The sequence below is a fragment of the Condylura cristata genome, unplaced genomic scaffold, assembly GCF_000260355.1.
Source record: "Condylura cristata isolate star-nosed mole 26May11 unplaced genomic scaffold, ConCri1.0 scaffold00025, whole genome shotgun sequence".
In the NCBI taxonomy this organism is placed as follows: domain Eukaryota; kingdom Metazoa; phylum Chordata; class Mammalia; order Eulipotyphla; family Talpidae; genus Condylura; species Condylura cristata.
The window spans coordinates 2,029,670-2,046,039 of record NW_004567126.1 but is presented as its reverse complement, the minus strand read 5'-3'; the positions used below and the strand labels follow the sequence as shown (position 1 = coordinate 2,046,039).

The window sequence follows — 16,370 nt, the reverse complement described above, 5'->3', positions numbered from 1 at the left end:
AATTACAACTAAGATGAAAAAATGCACAACATGACATAAAAATAAACAATTATTAAAACAACAACAAAGAAGTAGGAAGTATCTAACATCTGATGATCTATTATAAGCCACCAAAACCCACCCCATCCTGCAGAGTTTTACACTTTGCTATCAAGTGTCTCATTTTGACTTCAGGTTTTTCTATCAATAGCTAGGCTGAATATATTCTTTTTCTAGCAGAGAGGATTAAACAAAAAAGAAGTAAAAACATGGCTCCCCAGTCTCTATACCATGGCCATTAACAGCTCTTCAGGGCAGCTAAAACCTTCTCCATGGCTCCCACTGAACAGGCCACTGCTACTCTCGATCCCCAACATCTCAAGGCTGATTCCTTATGGTAGTGAACCCCAACACCTTCACTATCATTCTGTCCTTCCTCACCTTCTTCTGGGTTTATTGTTTTCTTCCCTATGGACTTACACCTACCTCTCCAGTGAGAGCCTCAGCCTCCAATTTACTTTGACTTGAAATGTGGCTTTTCATCACAAAGGAGCCTTACAACTCTCCTCCTCACTGAGGCGCATGCCCTCGTCTCCAGTCTCCTCCTATGGTCACTGGCTTCAGAGGGCTTAAGATGCTCTACTAGCTCTCCACCACTTTCTGACTATGAATTCTTTCTCATGCACAAACCACTTGGTTTTATTCCAATTTACATCTTCTAGATATACCATCCTTTAAACTTGTATTTTTTTTTTTAAAGATTTATTTATTTGTGCATACAGAACTGGGGTACAGGCCAGAGGCTCAGGGGCGGTGAGAGGCTTCACCAGAGACAGAGTGGGAAACAGAACAGGCAGATCGACGAAGTACACTGCTGAGGGGAGCAGCGGGCGGGCCAGGAGAGGTCTGCCATACCATGTGGTCACCTCCAGGACAGGTGGGAATCGAACTCATGCGGAAGTGGCTTTAGATTCTCAGTGCTGTGCTTTAACCCATTGCGCCACCAGGGAGGGTCTAAACTTGTGTTTTATAGCCAAAGGATCAAGAGAGAATGCAGAGGATATGTGATGGAAAAAAACACCACCACGTTTTCCCCAAACTTCCAGACAAAATTTAGCATTTTACTCAATGTAAAAAATAAATCAGAATAGTTTTTAATTACAACAATTGAAGTCTTAGACTGTGGCTTGGACTCAAAGAACCACTCACTGATTTTTTGTTTTTGGTTGTGGGCCTTGGTCAGATTTTTTTTTTTGGCTCTATGGATTTCTTTTGATCCCATTCTCTACTCCACCCCCACAAAATGTCTCTGGTAAATGGCTGTTCACGGTCAGGTTTTTTCTCAGTGTTTCCCCTCACATTCTCATGGTCATGATTACAAACCCAGCAGCCTTTACGTATTCAAGTCCCTCTCCCATTGAAACAAGAACAGCAGGCCTATCAGGCATAACCTGACATTTTCTGGTTCCTCCTCACCCACTCATGTTTCCTCTAAGCTGTCATCATTCATAGTCATCTTTGTAACTGGAAATACCCAGTTATCATCTTTGGATAATCCTTCATGGTGACCCCATCTCCACCTCCAGGTTGGGTTAGGCGGACAAGTGACCCTGAGCATGCAAAGGTCGCACAAACCTTTAACTATTTCTTCTCTGTCCCTTAAGGATATGCCACACAAAATGGATTATTTTGAGACTTAGAGCCAAAATTGGCAATTTGTAATATACTGAATTAATTTTTGCCATCACTAAAATGAGGTGATCCTTAGGGTTCTATGATGAAATTATAGGACATCCAACCACTATGGAAAGCTGCCTCAAACAACTAAAAATGGAGGCTCCATATGATCTAGCAATTTCACTCCTAGGACTCTACCCAAAGGACATAAAAACATTAATTCAAAAGGGCATCTGCACCCCTACATTTAATGCAGCATAATTTACAATAGAGATGCCAGGGAAGCCACCCAAATGCCCACTAAAAGGTGACTGGATCAAGAAGATGTGGTATATTTATACCATGGACTATTACTTAGCAATCAAAAAAAGGACTTTAAAGGGATTATGCTCAATGAAATAAACCAGAAAGAAAAGAAAAATATCAAATGGTCTTACTTATAAGAGGAATGTAAAGGAACCAAATAAGGGATCAGGAAAAAAAAAAAGTAAATATAGTAAAAATCAGTATCATCAGGTGACTACAGATCAGAGACATTCTGTAGGGGATGAGGAGGAAGAAGGACAAGGACAGGAGTGGGACAGAATGCAAGGGACTATGGTGATGGTGTAAGGTTGAAGTGGGGATAGGAATTTCACAGGGAAATTGTACACGGCACAAAAATGAAGGATGATGTAATAAATTATTAAAAAAAAAGAAATTACAGGTCATACAAATTATGGGAGTGTTTGAGGATATTTTGGAAAGAGTATCACTTGCTATCTCTTGAAGTAGTAATTCTCCTGGTTGTGTGCACCAAGTTTTGAATTCCTTGCAGCACAAAGCAAGTACATTAAAAGCAAATCACTATTGAAACAAACAGCTATATTTTTCATCACGTTTACTACTTTTTTACCCCTTATGATAGTTTCTATTTTGCCAATATTATTTTATGAGTTAGTTAAAGCCACCTATCATGTGCAGATTCTTCATGCTTGTTAAATTTTGCTAGTTTGTTAATTACAAATCTCACCCATACCAAAATATGCTTATTCAATTCAGTTTTAAAACTTCTAGTCATAGCAAACAGAATTGGTGGCACAGATGCTTGAAGTAATTTCTGAACAGCTTTGTTGTGATGTAATTGATGTATAATAAATTATGTATATACCATCCAAAATTGAATACATTCTTACATAGTTTGGTATTTACTAAAGATAAAGTTGCTGCAGTTAAAATTTGCCTTGAGAACTTCCCCTCCCCATGCCAATGATTTTCATGTTAATATTCTCAATCTGATATGAACACAATCTCTCTAGGGTTCAAAAGAGATGTGAAAATATTACATTGTTATTTTAAATAAAATAGTCAAAAAGGGGAAAACTATATATTGATGTAGGAAAATCTGTACTGACCCTTCTAACTTATGACTTTCCATTTAAGTTAAAAAAAACAAAAAACAGTAACTTCCATATCCCACACAAACATGCACATATGCAGAATAGTGCAAGAAAGCAGATCTGTGAAGTAAAATGGAAGCCTGTAGTAGTGATATGCTTCTTGTTTCAGTCAGATTTTGATGGAGAGTGAACATGAAGGCAGAGCTACCTGAAAGAATAACCCCCACCCCAGGCTATTCTGGGGTGGGGGTGGGTTTCCACCATGAGTGTTTGTAATTCCTTGAATTCTCAGCCAAGGGCTGTATGAGTGAAAATGAATGCAATGGATGAATTAAGAATACTACAAATACTGAAAAGTTATGTCAGAGTTGTAAAGACCTTTTGCTAGTGACTTAAGAGAAAAGTAATTTTTTTTTTTTAACATTTATTTATTTGTACATACAGAACTGGGGTACAGGCCAGAGGCTCAGGGGTGGCGAGAGGCTTCACCAGAGACAGAGTAGGGAGCAGAACAGGCAGATCGACGAAGTACACTACTGAGGGGAGCAGCGGGCGGGCCAGGAGAGGTCTGCCACGCCATGTGGTCACCTCCGGGGCGGGCGGGGATTGAACTCATGCAGAAGTGGCTTTAGCTTCTCAGTGCTGTGCTTTAACCTGCTGCACCACCAGGGAGGGCCAAAAAGTAACTATTTTAACATGTAATAAGCATGAGGTACAATAATCTGAATTTTTAATAAAAAATGTATTTGATATAAACTTTCTTCACTTTACTGCATTTAGAAATAATATAGATTCCCATATAGAATAAACACATTCTGTTGCAATAAAGTAACTTTATCAAAACACATTTTGGAAGAATATGAGAAGTATTTTGTAACTGTGCAAATCTGGCATAGACATTCTGAAAATAAACCTTGGGATTATCTATAAAACTGATTGAGTTGAAACATTTCTAATTGAAAATTACATCCATCTCAAAGGTCTTTTTTTTTTTTAGATCTTGAACATTCTGTGCCTAAAATTAGATTACTGAGCTAAAAATACAATTTGAAGTCTCTCTTTTCCCAAAGGTAGTTAGAATATTTTGACAGGGTTTCAAAAATGGACAAGTAAGCAAATTATAGGAAATTCAGCCAAACTTTCATCATGCTTCTGTATTTCAGAGGTCAAATATTTCTTTTAGAATATCTGACTTTTTCTAAATGAAGCACATATCTTTAGCTCATTTTCTTCTGTAATAATACAAAAATGTGGTAGCTTTTCCCACTGAGCTTATAAATCGAGCTAATCTGGGACATATTTGGAGTCAGAGCTATCTGTACTTTAAGTAAAACAGACTGTTGCAGCTTGATCTGGAGGAAATGTTCCAGAATGGTTTACAAAGGAAAACATAAGCTTGCTTGCTTAGTAGACTTTTATGGACTGAGGATCTAGCCATCAACCACAGGGAGTTTTTTCTATTTCCTTCCTCTCATTTAAATAACATCGTCATTTCCCATAGGATAAAGAAGAAACTTTTAAGATAACATCTGAAGTAATTGGTCCCATGCAAAATTGATGCTTTGGTTGGTTCATTTCTTTTAGAAAAAATAAGGAGAACAGCAGTGGAAATAGTCAGTCTGGAAACAGTATTAACATTTCTAGATTATTAAATTCTTAAGGTGTCAAAAAATTTACAAATAATTAAAATGTCAATGAATAAACAACTGCAGAATTCCCTACAATGGAATACTAGCTAGTATTTTATAAAAGGAATGAACTTTATATGCATGACATCAATGAATCACTAAACAATCATTTAGGTGAAAGGGTTTTTATTCCATTTATAGAAAATTCTATAAAATACAATGTTTGCTACTTTCTTAAAGCATTTTTATCTTTGGCAAACATGTATGTTAAGAATATATCCATTTTCACATAATATATTGCACACGAGAGAGCATTTGTTTTTCCCAGGCAATCAATTCATTTTAGGAAAAGTTAAATTAGTGAACTAGTAATCCAAATTTAGAAAAGGAGGATAACTAAAAATATACATCTTATAATTTTTTTTGTTATAGCAGTTTATGTCCACAAATCTAAAAATAGGAGAAAAAAAAAGCCATTACTTCCAACTGCTTATGACAGATCCTGCATATCATGTCCCAGTTTCCAATATAGTTTTAACAGACACAGAGCATTTCATTATAGCTAAAGTTATGATGAAAACACACAAGTCAATGATTTTTGTTATTTAACGTTTGTCTATTTACCAAAGCATCTTCAGAAAAAATTTTTTTAAGTGTGTATATATGGATCTGGGACTATTATGAGAACTGTGAGACAGCCCTGAGCGCTGAAAAGTGACTTCCAAATCCGAGGTACAATCTGGTATTCCCAGCAGTATCCTGAGCCCCAACACTCTTTCTGACAGAAATTTTGTAAATTAATAATGGTCTCAAAGCACTAAGTTATTACAGCATTTTTCAAATTATGGTGACTTTATTATTATTTTTTTAAGATTTATTCTATTTATTTATGCATACAAGAGCTGGGCTGTAGGCCAGAGGGGTGTGTGTGTGTGTGTGTGTGTGTGTTCGGGGGGGTAGGGGATGGTAAGATGATTCACCAGCAACAGAGTGGGCGAACAGTAGACAGTAGGCAAGCAGACTGAAATATACTGCTGAGCAACTATACAATATTTTTTAGTTTCAAAATATTGGTAATTCTAATTTCTATAAAGATTAAAGCAATTACTTGCTCAGAAATAAAGATGTTCTGGATGGTTTCAAGACTTCTGATGAGGAAGCTTTATGAAGAAAATGGAGACTCTTGGTCAATAAGAGAGTAGGGGAAAAGCAGGCATTTGTTATATACAAGAAAGCTCATGAACAAACCTGGGGCTCCGGAAACAGAGAATAGACTCATCTGAAGGTTGACAGAATAAAGAGAAACCACTGACTGGACCCTGACTATTCAGTCTGTGGAGTTCAGACACAATATTTCACAAGTATTAGGGAATCATGGGTATTAAGAATGCAATCTTAAGCTTTAGAGAAAGTAAAAACATTTCACATGCTCAACATGTCTTCAATTTAAAAAGGAGTAATGAATGTATTAGAAAGAAATATAAGTAAAAATATGAGCATTTATGCTCAATCTCACAGACCAGTGATGCTTACAGTTCCAAAAAGTTCTAATAGGAACTGCTTTTGAACTATAAAGAGTGAATCAAAATAGAATTAGAAATGTAAAGCTCAGGACAATTTCTTTCCAAAATTCTAGAAATACTGAAACAAAATATTAGGTGATAATTTCCATCTCTACTATGAAGATGTACTAATGTATATAAAGTTGTCTTATTTTTCAGAATTTTGCATTTCAGTATCATTCAAGTCACATCTTGGGCTATTTCATTAACCTCACCCAGACATCTAAAAACAAAAACCCTACTTGGAAGTACTTCAAGACATCTGTGAAAGCAGTAATTTGTAAAAATCCCAAAGCATATGAGGTATATAATTATTAAATGATGACACTGATCTCATGTTGCTTGTTGGTCATCTTGCATAAATTTCCATTAGAAAAGTTAATAAAACAAACAAAACAACAACTACAAACCATGATGCTGGGCAGTTGAATATTGAATTAATTTGTCCCCCTTTTTTCCATTATTACTCAATACATTCTGTACTCTGAGATGAGAAGGTTCTTTTCTGACTCTTGATTATCCTGATTTTACCCCATTTAAAGTCATTTTCACTTAAGGCATAACCGACCTTCTTAATGAAAATTTTCCTGGAATCTATATCTTAACACCGTATTAAAAATATGTAGGGTAAGAAAAATACACAAATGTGGGCCCTCTCTGGTGGCACAATGGGTTAAAGCACAGCACTAAGAAGCTAAAGCCACTTGAGCATGAGTTTGATCTGTGCCCCGGAAGTGACCCACATGGCATAGTGGACTTCTCCCGACCCCGCCCACTGCTCCCCTCGGCAGTGTACTTCATCAGTCAGCCTGCTCTGCTCCCCACTCTGTCTCTGGTGAATCCTCTCACTACCCCTGCACCTCTGGCCTATACCCCAGTTCTGTATGCATAAATAAATAAATCTTTAAAACACATACACAAATGCTTGCCTGATAAAAACACTGCTAAACTCCATAAATTCCACATATTTACTGACATTTTCATAAGTGTGCCTGTTCAACATACTGCTGACTAATAACTGCAGAAGTGTTTTCTTCTACTGTACATACAAAGTGGATTTTAAAATATCTATCTCGGGCCCTCCCTGGTGGTGCAGCGGGTTAAAACACAGCACTAAGAAGTTAAAGCCACTTCAGTATGAGTTTGATGCCCACCTGCCCCAAAGGTGAACCACATGGTGCGGCAGACCTCTCCTGACCCTGCCCACTGCTCAATAGCGTACTTTGCCGATCTGCCTGTTCTGCTCCCCACTCTGGTGAATCCTCTCACCCCCATGCAACTCTGGCCTGTACCCCTGTTCTGTATGGCACAAATAAGTAAGTCTTTAAAAAAAAAATTCTATCTCAACCTTTTTGCCTTATTTTAAATAAGTCTAATTAGTCAATATAGTAATCTTAATACCATATAAATATAATAATTCGCATTTCTTTTGTGTCTCACCATTCCTAAAGTTTTGCTATGAAATAATTCTAATAACAGCAACTATTTATGCCCATACTTAAGTATTAAAGACATATTTAACAGATTTCTCAGTAGGAAAAAAACTAAAAAACACTTTTTACATGAAGATCTATCTCATTTAAGTTAATTTCTGCTCTTGAAGTCACTTATCAGGACTTATAAACCTCCTTTCAGGTAAGTTACAGGAAAAAAGACAAAGAAATACCCTTACTTCTTAAAGCATAATGCTAATGTGTTCTAGGTCAGTATGGTTATTCATAGATTTGATGTTAAGAATGTCTGTGCTCTACACCAGTAATGGTGTCTTTAGTGAGTTATTCCTTTACATAATCACTTGATTTATGAGACAGATAAAGAATTGAGCTTTTTCTCTCACAAAGAGAAGTGGTCTCTATGAGGACTATCTGAATTTATCAGCATGGTGCTCCAATGTACAAGTGAACATTATACACAAGGAATGGAATCTTATCAACTTCCCTCTATAGCTGATATGAACACAAGATGCTGTTTATACCAAGTACAAAAGAGCTATGCCAAATATAAGATAATAATCCACGGTTGCTTCCACCCACAAGAAAAGTTCTGAATTCCCTCAAATTTTGAGGGTCCACACAAAGAGAATTTCTTTGGTTTCAAGAATGAAATTCTTCCCAGGAGTCAGGTTAAGTGTTTGAAGGAAAAAATAGCATAATTTTCCATTTGAGGAAGATAGCTTCCCAACTAATGCACTCCCTGGGGTTCAAATGGGAGAATGTTAACAAAAACCACAAAGAAACCCAAATCAATCCCCGGGAAGGTCAAATTCACTGAAAATTTTGAAGTTGTTCCCCTGGAAATTCCACAGAAAAGTTTTCCTCAACTAACAGTATCATTATGATTCTTAATAAGAAGCCTACAAATAAAAGAAAATCTGCACTACCTTTGTTCTTGATCAAATTACTAATTCCTATAACCACTGTAAATACTATTTGAGGCTATACAAAGAGAAACAGGATACCTCAAGGGTGACAGGATGTGCAACTGAGATGTAACTAATATTTCAAATATGTACTAAAAAAGAGCTCCACCAAATAAAAATGAATGCTACATGGTCCTTGGAGGAGCAGACAATGTACCTGCTGGGAATGGCAATGCTAACTTTAGGATATGGATAGTAGCTCAACGCTATGGGCCCAATAGTCAGTGAGGACAAATTTCACTTTTCTAATGGGCATTTTTTCTTTAAATGCTAAAACATCAGATGAGAGCCTACCTGACATTTTGGAGAATTTGCTGTGCTGGGATTGATATTCCGCATTGCCTAAGAGTGAAAAATAAGACGGATAAAAATTACTTTAAGCCACATAGTTTGGCTGTGTAGGCTGACTTATAAATTGCATCCAGACATATCACCATAGCACAGAATTCCCAAGTTAGCCCAAGAAGCAGCAGACTGAGGAAGACAGGAGCCAAAGGAATCACCACGAAACAAACTGAAATCTCAGAAACGTTGAACAGCATCGAAGACAGGACAGCAAAACTCTGAGTGTGGGGACGCAAGTAAGATTTTATATTGGCCAAGTAGGTTTTTGCTTCTGAGTATTAGAGAAGCAGGAAATTTAGAATTTGCTATTTCCATGATAAAAGAAACTGTCAATGGGAAGTTCACAGAAAGTCAGAAGACTTAAAAGACACTGAGTTTAAACTGATTGATAAAAAGCAAAAACATCCTAAAAAATGGACTATTTGTATGAGAACAGTGCAGGTCTGTCATTTCAATGTAAGAAAAGGCGACACAGTATGATAGTAAGAAGAAACAAAGAAGTTACCTTCAAAGGAAGTGAAGCTATTCTGTCCAGGACCCATCACCCAGAGTAAGAGTGAGAGTAAGATTTAGAAAAATTCTTTGAAGGAAGAGTTTTAAAGTAGCAATATTTTGCCCACCAAAACAAAACCAAACAGCCAGGCATGTAGTTTGTATACATGCCAAATATGTATGGCATAGAACAAAATGATGAATGGTCCATTTCTAGACCTTAGCAATTACCTTAAAAACAGTAAGACTATAACATTAGCAATTAAACAACTTTTTCTTAGCACAGTGTCTTGCTTGAGAGTCTTCATTTCTGAGTAACTGGAACTTGCATTTACTTAGATTATCAAGCACTAAGTAACAACAAATTAAAAGCAACACTGAAAAACACAGGCTTCGTAAGACCCATTCTCCCATTGTTTAATTTCTTCCAATGGCCATATAATTACACCTTTAAGTGGGATTATCTTGTTCTAATTATAGTTTAATTTATATGGAAAAACATTAGTTCCACATACAGTAAGCTATATTAGTATGCTTCTTTCTTCCACCTTCTTAATGGCAGACAAAGAAGAGTTTCCTTCAAAGCCACTTACAGATACCACAGACTGGCTTAAACTATTGCTGATCAGGGCTTACTTTTAGTGCCAAGCACACCAGAATAATACTGGCAGATTACTGACAGCACAAACAGTTTAAAGGTGATTATAGGATACCATAGGACCTGTTCCTCAAATCTCACACAGGCATTTGTACTGACATTTTTAAAATTCAGCCCTTACAAATTACCTTGTTAAAGTGGCATCATATTGGGTTAGAAATGTAGAGTAAAATGATTTTTTCACTTATACTTAAAATGCTATGATTTAGGTAGGGGAAAGTACAACAGGTTCAAGTATTTTTATATGTTTGTAAACAGAGTAAGGGGTTGGGGGGAGAAACATACAAGAAACTGATATTGTTTACATCCAGAAAACAGAGCTAGAGAAATGGGAAAGAGATTTTACTTTCATTGTCACCTTTGTATGTTTTCAATATTGCACATTAAAAAAAAAAAAATCACAAAAATTTAAAATACACTGCTTAAATGATAGGATCACATGCCCAATATCTGGATTTAGATTTTACTACTCAGAAACAAGTTAAAGTGAAAATAGACGTTGAGATGAGGGATTATCTATTCTTAGGGAACATAAAGCCCAGCAATACTTTCTGAAAGAAAACTGATGGAAATGCAAAGAGGTTGCAAAGAGGTCAAGCTCTCTAACATCAGGAACTATACATTCCCAACGTGAAAAAAGAGTCCACAGGAGATCACTCTGGAATATACTCAACTTGAGATAACATGTAATATGTTTTAGGAGACATTTTAGATTCAGCAATATTGAAATCTATGTCATTTGTGAAATATCATATGGGTTCACTCACCTAAATAACTGGTTTAAAGTAAAAGATACTCTTTCCCAAAAGAAGCCTAGTGTCGTCCCCACCGCCCCCCCCGTCCCCCCCACCCCCCCAGCAGGGTTCTCAGAAGTATTGGAATCTATAATCTTCCAGGCTCTTTTGCAGAAGCATCATGCTTCCATTGAAGTTTTCTAATCTTGATGATCAGGTCCAAACAGCTCTGTGATCAGGTTTATGAGGTACAGGTTGCATGATCAAAGGTCAGTCAAGAAACTAGTAAGGCCAGGGCAGAGATAGAGAACACTTCTGTGTCTCTCAGCATCCCTCTGTAACCGATAAATGCTGAAGTACGCCCAACTTCATGTAGGAGAACAAACCCCAAAAAGTGGAAGGCTGGTTTCTAACCTGTGGCCTCACCTGCCGAAGCAGTTCTTGCTGCTTCAGTCGCAGCCTCTCTTTCTCCATCTGAAGCTGCTGTAGCCGCATCTGTTGCTGCTGGTTAGAGCTGCCACCACCCATGATGCCTCCCTGTGGGCTCTGGGGGGCCAGCGGAGGTGGCTGCTTCACTGGCGCACTCTGACTGATTCTCTGGTTCATAGCTGAAATGAAACAAAAGAACTGTCCTAAAAAACTAGTAAAGGAAAAGGAATGCATAAACAATGGGGCTATACAACGCAATCTTTTTCATTAAAGTCTGGAAATAACTTAAAACTCCATCAGTGGTATAACAGTTAGTTTGTTATTGTCATTGCTGGTATCACTCTTATTATAAGATGTGAGGCAGCCATGCTGGAAAAAGAAACAAGGGGCAGCTCTAACAAATACACAGTGACATGGGACAGCCTGAGACAGAATAAAAGAGAGCACAGATCAGAAAAGGGGAAGGTGGCAGTGGAAGAAAATACTGTATATTTGGAGAATATGAATTAAGACAGCTAAGAAACAATTAATAAGTGTTGCTTTGGTGTTGGGACTACTACAGGGCTGAGCTGAAAAGAGACACTCCTTGTAACTTTAAAGTCTGATTACAAGGTGAATTCATTGCTTATTACAAAATATAAATAAATCCACAATTAAAATTAAATCTCCTAAAATAATCGAGACAACACATTCTGAGCAGGAAAGCCCATAAAAACTTTAGTATATGCTTAAAAAATGAAATGTATATATGTATGTTTTTACACACACACATACACGCACACACATATGTACACATTTTTAATAAAGCAAGTATACTTCAATGAGATGATGTTGGTCATAATATCATGTGCCTACACCAATCTGGATGGCAGAGACTGATCTCTGTTAACACCACCAGCACATAGCTTAGGTAGTCAATAAGCAACTACCTGACAACCAGCAATGGCCATGAGTGTTGTATGAATGAATTCCTGTCAGAGATATAACAGTCAAACTGTACATTGTGGAAATTTCAATGTGCAGATGGAAAACTCGTGTGAAAATGTAAATAAGAATGAAACAACTCCCCATTTTCAGATACATATTCAACTTTTTAAGGTGAGATTTCGGGTCACTGTATTTACTAGGCGTTCAATAGAAACTGACCTAAGAAAGCCTCCGACCCAATAGGTTTCGCAGACATTCAGAGAAGACATAATAGCAATGCTATACAACCTCTTCCATAAGTCAGCAAAAGAATACTTTGTCATATTTTATCAGGCTCACCTCACCCCCAACACTGAACAAAGACATATGAAGAAAATTACAGACCAGTTTCTTTTAGAAACATCACTACCAAAATACCAAACAACCTTCACAAGCCACTCTTGTGACTTAGTAGTCTCTTGGGCATGCAGGAACTCTATGGGGATGAGCCCACAAGAAGCCTTTTGGTAAACACCATCTGCTAAAAGTAGACATCTTGGAGACCATGTGAACAGATCTCCCTGGTCGATCTTCCCTCAAAGCTCTGCCATGGGACCTCTCCATTTAGTGTACTGACCTTTTTCACCTGAGCTAAATTTTTCTTTATAAACTTGTATCCTTTTTGTTTTTTAGAGCTGAGTACCCAAATTAGGAAAAATATCCTCAGAATGACATCATAGTATCTGGTTAGTGCTGAAAAACTACCACAACACTTCTAGGTAAGTAATTATTCACTGAAGCAAGAAATGGACTATTAAGATAGAAACCATGGCCCTCCCTGGTGGCGCAGCGGGTTAAAGCACAGCACTGAGAATCTAAAGCCGCTTCCGCATGAGTTTGATTCCCACCTGCCCCGGAGGTGACCACATGGCGTGGCAGACCTCTCCTGACCCGCCCGCTGCTCCCCTCAGCAGTGAACTTCGTCGATCTGCCTGTTCTGTTCCCCGCGCTGTCTCTGGTGAAGCCTCTCACCGCCCCTGAGCCTCTGGCCTGTACCCCAGTTCTGTATGCACAAATAAATAAATCTTTAAAAAAAAAATAAGATAGAAACCACATAGAAACCTTAGGATAACCATAACACCCATCATTATCACTACAGAACCAAGAATATTAGAAGGAAGATTAGAATGCCTTAATTCAACTCAACCTACTGAGTGATTCATTAACCTGACATTATTAATGCATTACTGTTTTTTTAATTCCCACTTTTCCTCTCTGGTTTTTGTACATTCCTTTTTCTAATTTCGAGTTGACTATATTTAGTCCAAGTTTTTCTTAGACTAAATTAATTTACCTCTACTGTTTTTCCTGAATGTTAAACATTGAGATAGTGTAGGTAATCTGGGTTGTTCCATTCCATATATTTGATATTTCCATTTAGCTTATGGGTTATTTAGTATACTTCACTAGGTGTGTACAAATAACTATGGCTAAAAGCCATGTGAAATAATTTCTCTGTGTGATAAGGCCATCAGCTCAATGTGCAGATTCATTTGTGACAATCTGCTTTTGATTTTTATAAACATGTGTTTTACTTCCCATCCACTATCCCTCCACCCCAAAAGATAATCTAAGCAAACACACAGACCTCTTAACTATGTGGTAGCATACTATTATTATTTTACTCCACTTTGTCAGTTATCTACCAAATGTAGTTGAGATCACTCTAAACAACTATATAGAGGTTTCCATTTTCTTTGATTAGTATCATATTAAAGCAATTTTTTGTTATGTTTTTATGGTTACCAAGCTTTGTGATTACATTATATTTTTGCTACTGTATCGTAGGCTCTTCAATGGGAGACTGCTGGGTTAATGGTTAACAACATAAGTAAACTACTAACTTTCCACCTCTCATACAAACATCAAGATTTTGCTTTGTTGTATCCCTACCAATAATGTATGAGAATGTCTTTTTTTTATTTCATGACATTACCAAACTCCTGGATTTTTGCCAATTCAAAAGATGAGAAATGGTTTCACAGTGTAATTACTTTGCAACATCTTACTGTAAGTCTGACCAAATCACCTGTATTTTTTATGTGAACTGTGTTCATATATCTTTCTACGGGGTTATTGTTCTTTACTTTTTATACACTAGGGACAGTACAACTTTGTCATACTTAAGTAAAAAATAATTGGCTTATTACTTCTCTTTAGTTGTTTTTCCATACAAGAATTTGTTAAGTAGTCAAATATTTTTTTTCCACAAAATTTTATCTGCTGTCTCCATTTCCAGGTGACAAGTTATTTATCTATTTTTTTAAATTCAAAAACTATATAGTTCTACTTTTAAGTATCTCGCAATCAGTGCAATCATTCAGGATCTTTCCTGGTGTGTGGCATGAGTGGGTATATCTTATCTTTCTTTTTTATTTTTTAAAGATTTATTTATTTATGCATACAGAAATGGGATACAGGCCAGAGGAGTAGGTGCAGTGAGAAGATTCACCTGAGATAGTGGGGAGCAGAGCAGACAGATCGATGAAGTACACTGCTGAGGGGAGCAATGAGCCAGACAGGAAAGGTCTGCTGTGCCATATGGATCACCTCCCAGGCCAGGGATCAAACTCAAACTGAAGCAACTGTGGTTAGTTTGCAGTGCTGTGTCCCAACCAGTTGCGCCACCAGGGTGGGCCCCTATCTTATCTTTTTTTAGTCCCAGCAACTATGCGTGGAAGTATGCCCACCTCCACTCAACTTTATCAAAGACTAAATTTTACATCTAGACTACTATTCTGTTCATTAAACTACTTTTGTACCCAGCACCAGTTTTCATCACAAACTTTAAAATGTTTTAACAGCTGGTAGGGCAAATTTTACTATTATATTTTGGAAGTTCATCTATATACACTGTGTAATTAATTATCTAGCTTAACTACACTATTGTTAGAACAATGCTGGCTATACATTGATCCTTGAAATGTCTTATTTCTTTCTGACTGTACATAGTCCATCTTGCTTTTGTGTGTCTGTCTGGCTCTCACCACTGAACCAATTTCTGATTTCTTTGTTCTAACAATGAGTTGCTGATATGAAGAGTTGAAAGGTCCTGGAGCCTTGGCTGGCCCTAACTTTGCACTTGTTCACTGCTTTGTGTGCTGTTATTTTCTAATCCATGGAAAATACTTTTAAATGTATGACACCAGGTTTCAGCTTTTTGTTTATTTCATTTTAACATTTTATCTGACAAAGAAAGGACATTAAAACAGGACTTGATGTTTTGTAATGAGCAAAGCCTTATTAATATTCTTCAAAACATACCACAACTTTACTTATGAAAACTCTTTATACAAAAAAATGACTAAAATGTTCCTCTGTTTTATACTTTAGTATTACAGAGGAGAATGGATAGAAAAAGATCCAAACGTTTTGAGAGCTAAGGTTTGCCAGGCACTGTCAAGCACTTCACTGAACACAAGTGGTTCCACCTGCCTCTCACCAACATTACTAGATGCGTGTATCACAAACATTCAGGTATGGCATTAAAACGAGGTCTCCAGCATCCAACAAACTATGATTAGTAATTCATTTTATTTTCTCCTAACTGCACCTGGGGATATGACCACCCCCCTTTTCAAGTTACGGTGGGGATTCATAACAAATGGAAAGCATCACATAGATGCCCCATAAACCTTAGTCTCTTCCCTTCTTCAGAACAGGTCTTTGTAATCTTTAAGAGAACCACTCCAACAGATAATCATCCTGGCTAAGATTCCCATACTCCCCATTACTCCTTCTACTTAGCCATACCACTCAGTCTTTTTAAGTATTACATGAGCCAGAGCGATTTCTTTACTACAACATTGAAATGGGAAAACACAGGAGATGCAGTGAGCCTTCCTCAGATTTTTTTCTTGTTGGAAAGGTGTTCCTGGCACTACTATAGAACACTAAGCATCTCCCAATAAAAACATTTCACACATTGTGCTACACAGAGCTTGGTAATATGGCTTAAACCTGAGAGGTGTTCTAATCTGAAAATACATCTCAAGATGTGAACATCTCAAACTGAAGCCTAGGGCAGAAAAATAGTAGAGGAAAACTGCCTTCAAAGCCAAGCAATTAAATAAAAAATAAACTTAAAAAAGCTGTGAGGAAA

At 37.1% G+C, this 16,370-nt stretch overlaps 1 protein-coding gene across 1 annotated transcript in view; it reads right to left on the bottom strand.

The window, feature by feature from the left end:
- YAP1 (Yes-associated protein 1) overlaps positions 1-16,370 on the bottom strand; it is a 104,795-nt gene that overhangs the window by 9,022 nt on the left and 79,403 nt on the right. The window contains exons 5-6 of the mRNA XM_012729953.1: positions 11,288-11,481; positions 8,939-8,986 (exon numbers count right to left, since the gene is read on the bottom strand). Of these exons, the coding sequence (XP_012585407.1) occupies positions 8,939-8,986; positions 11,288-11,481 (242 nt within the window). The remainder of the gene's footprint in view (positions 1-8,938; positions 8,987-11,287; positions 11,482-16,370) is intronic.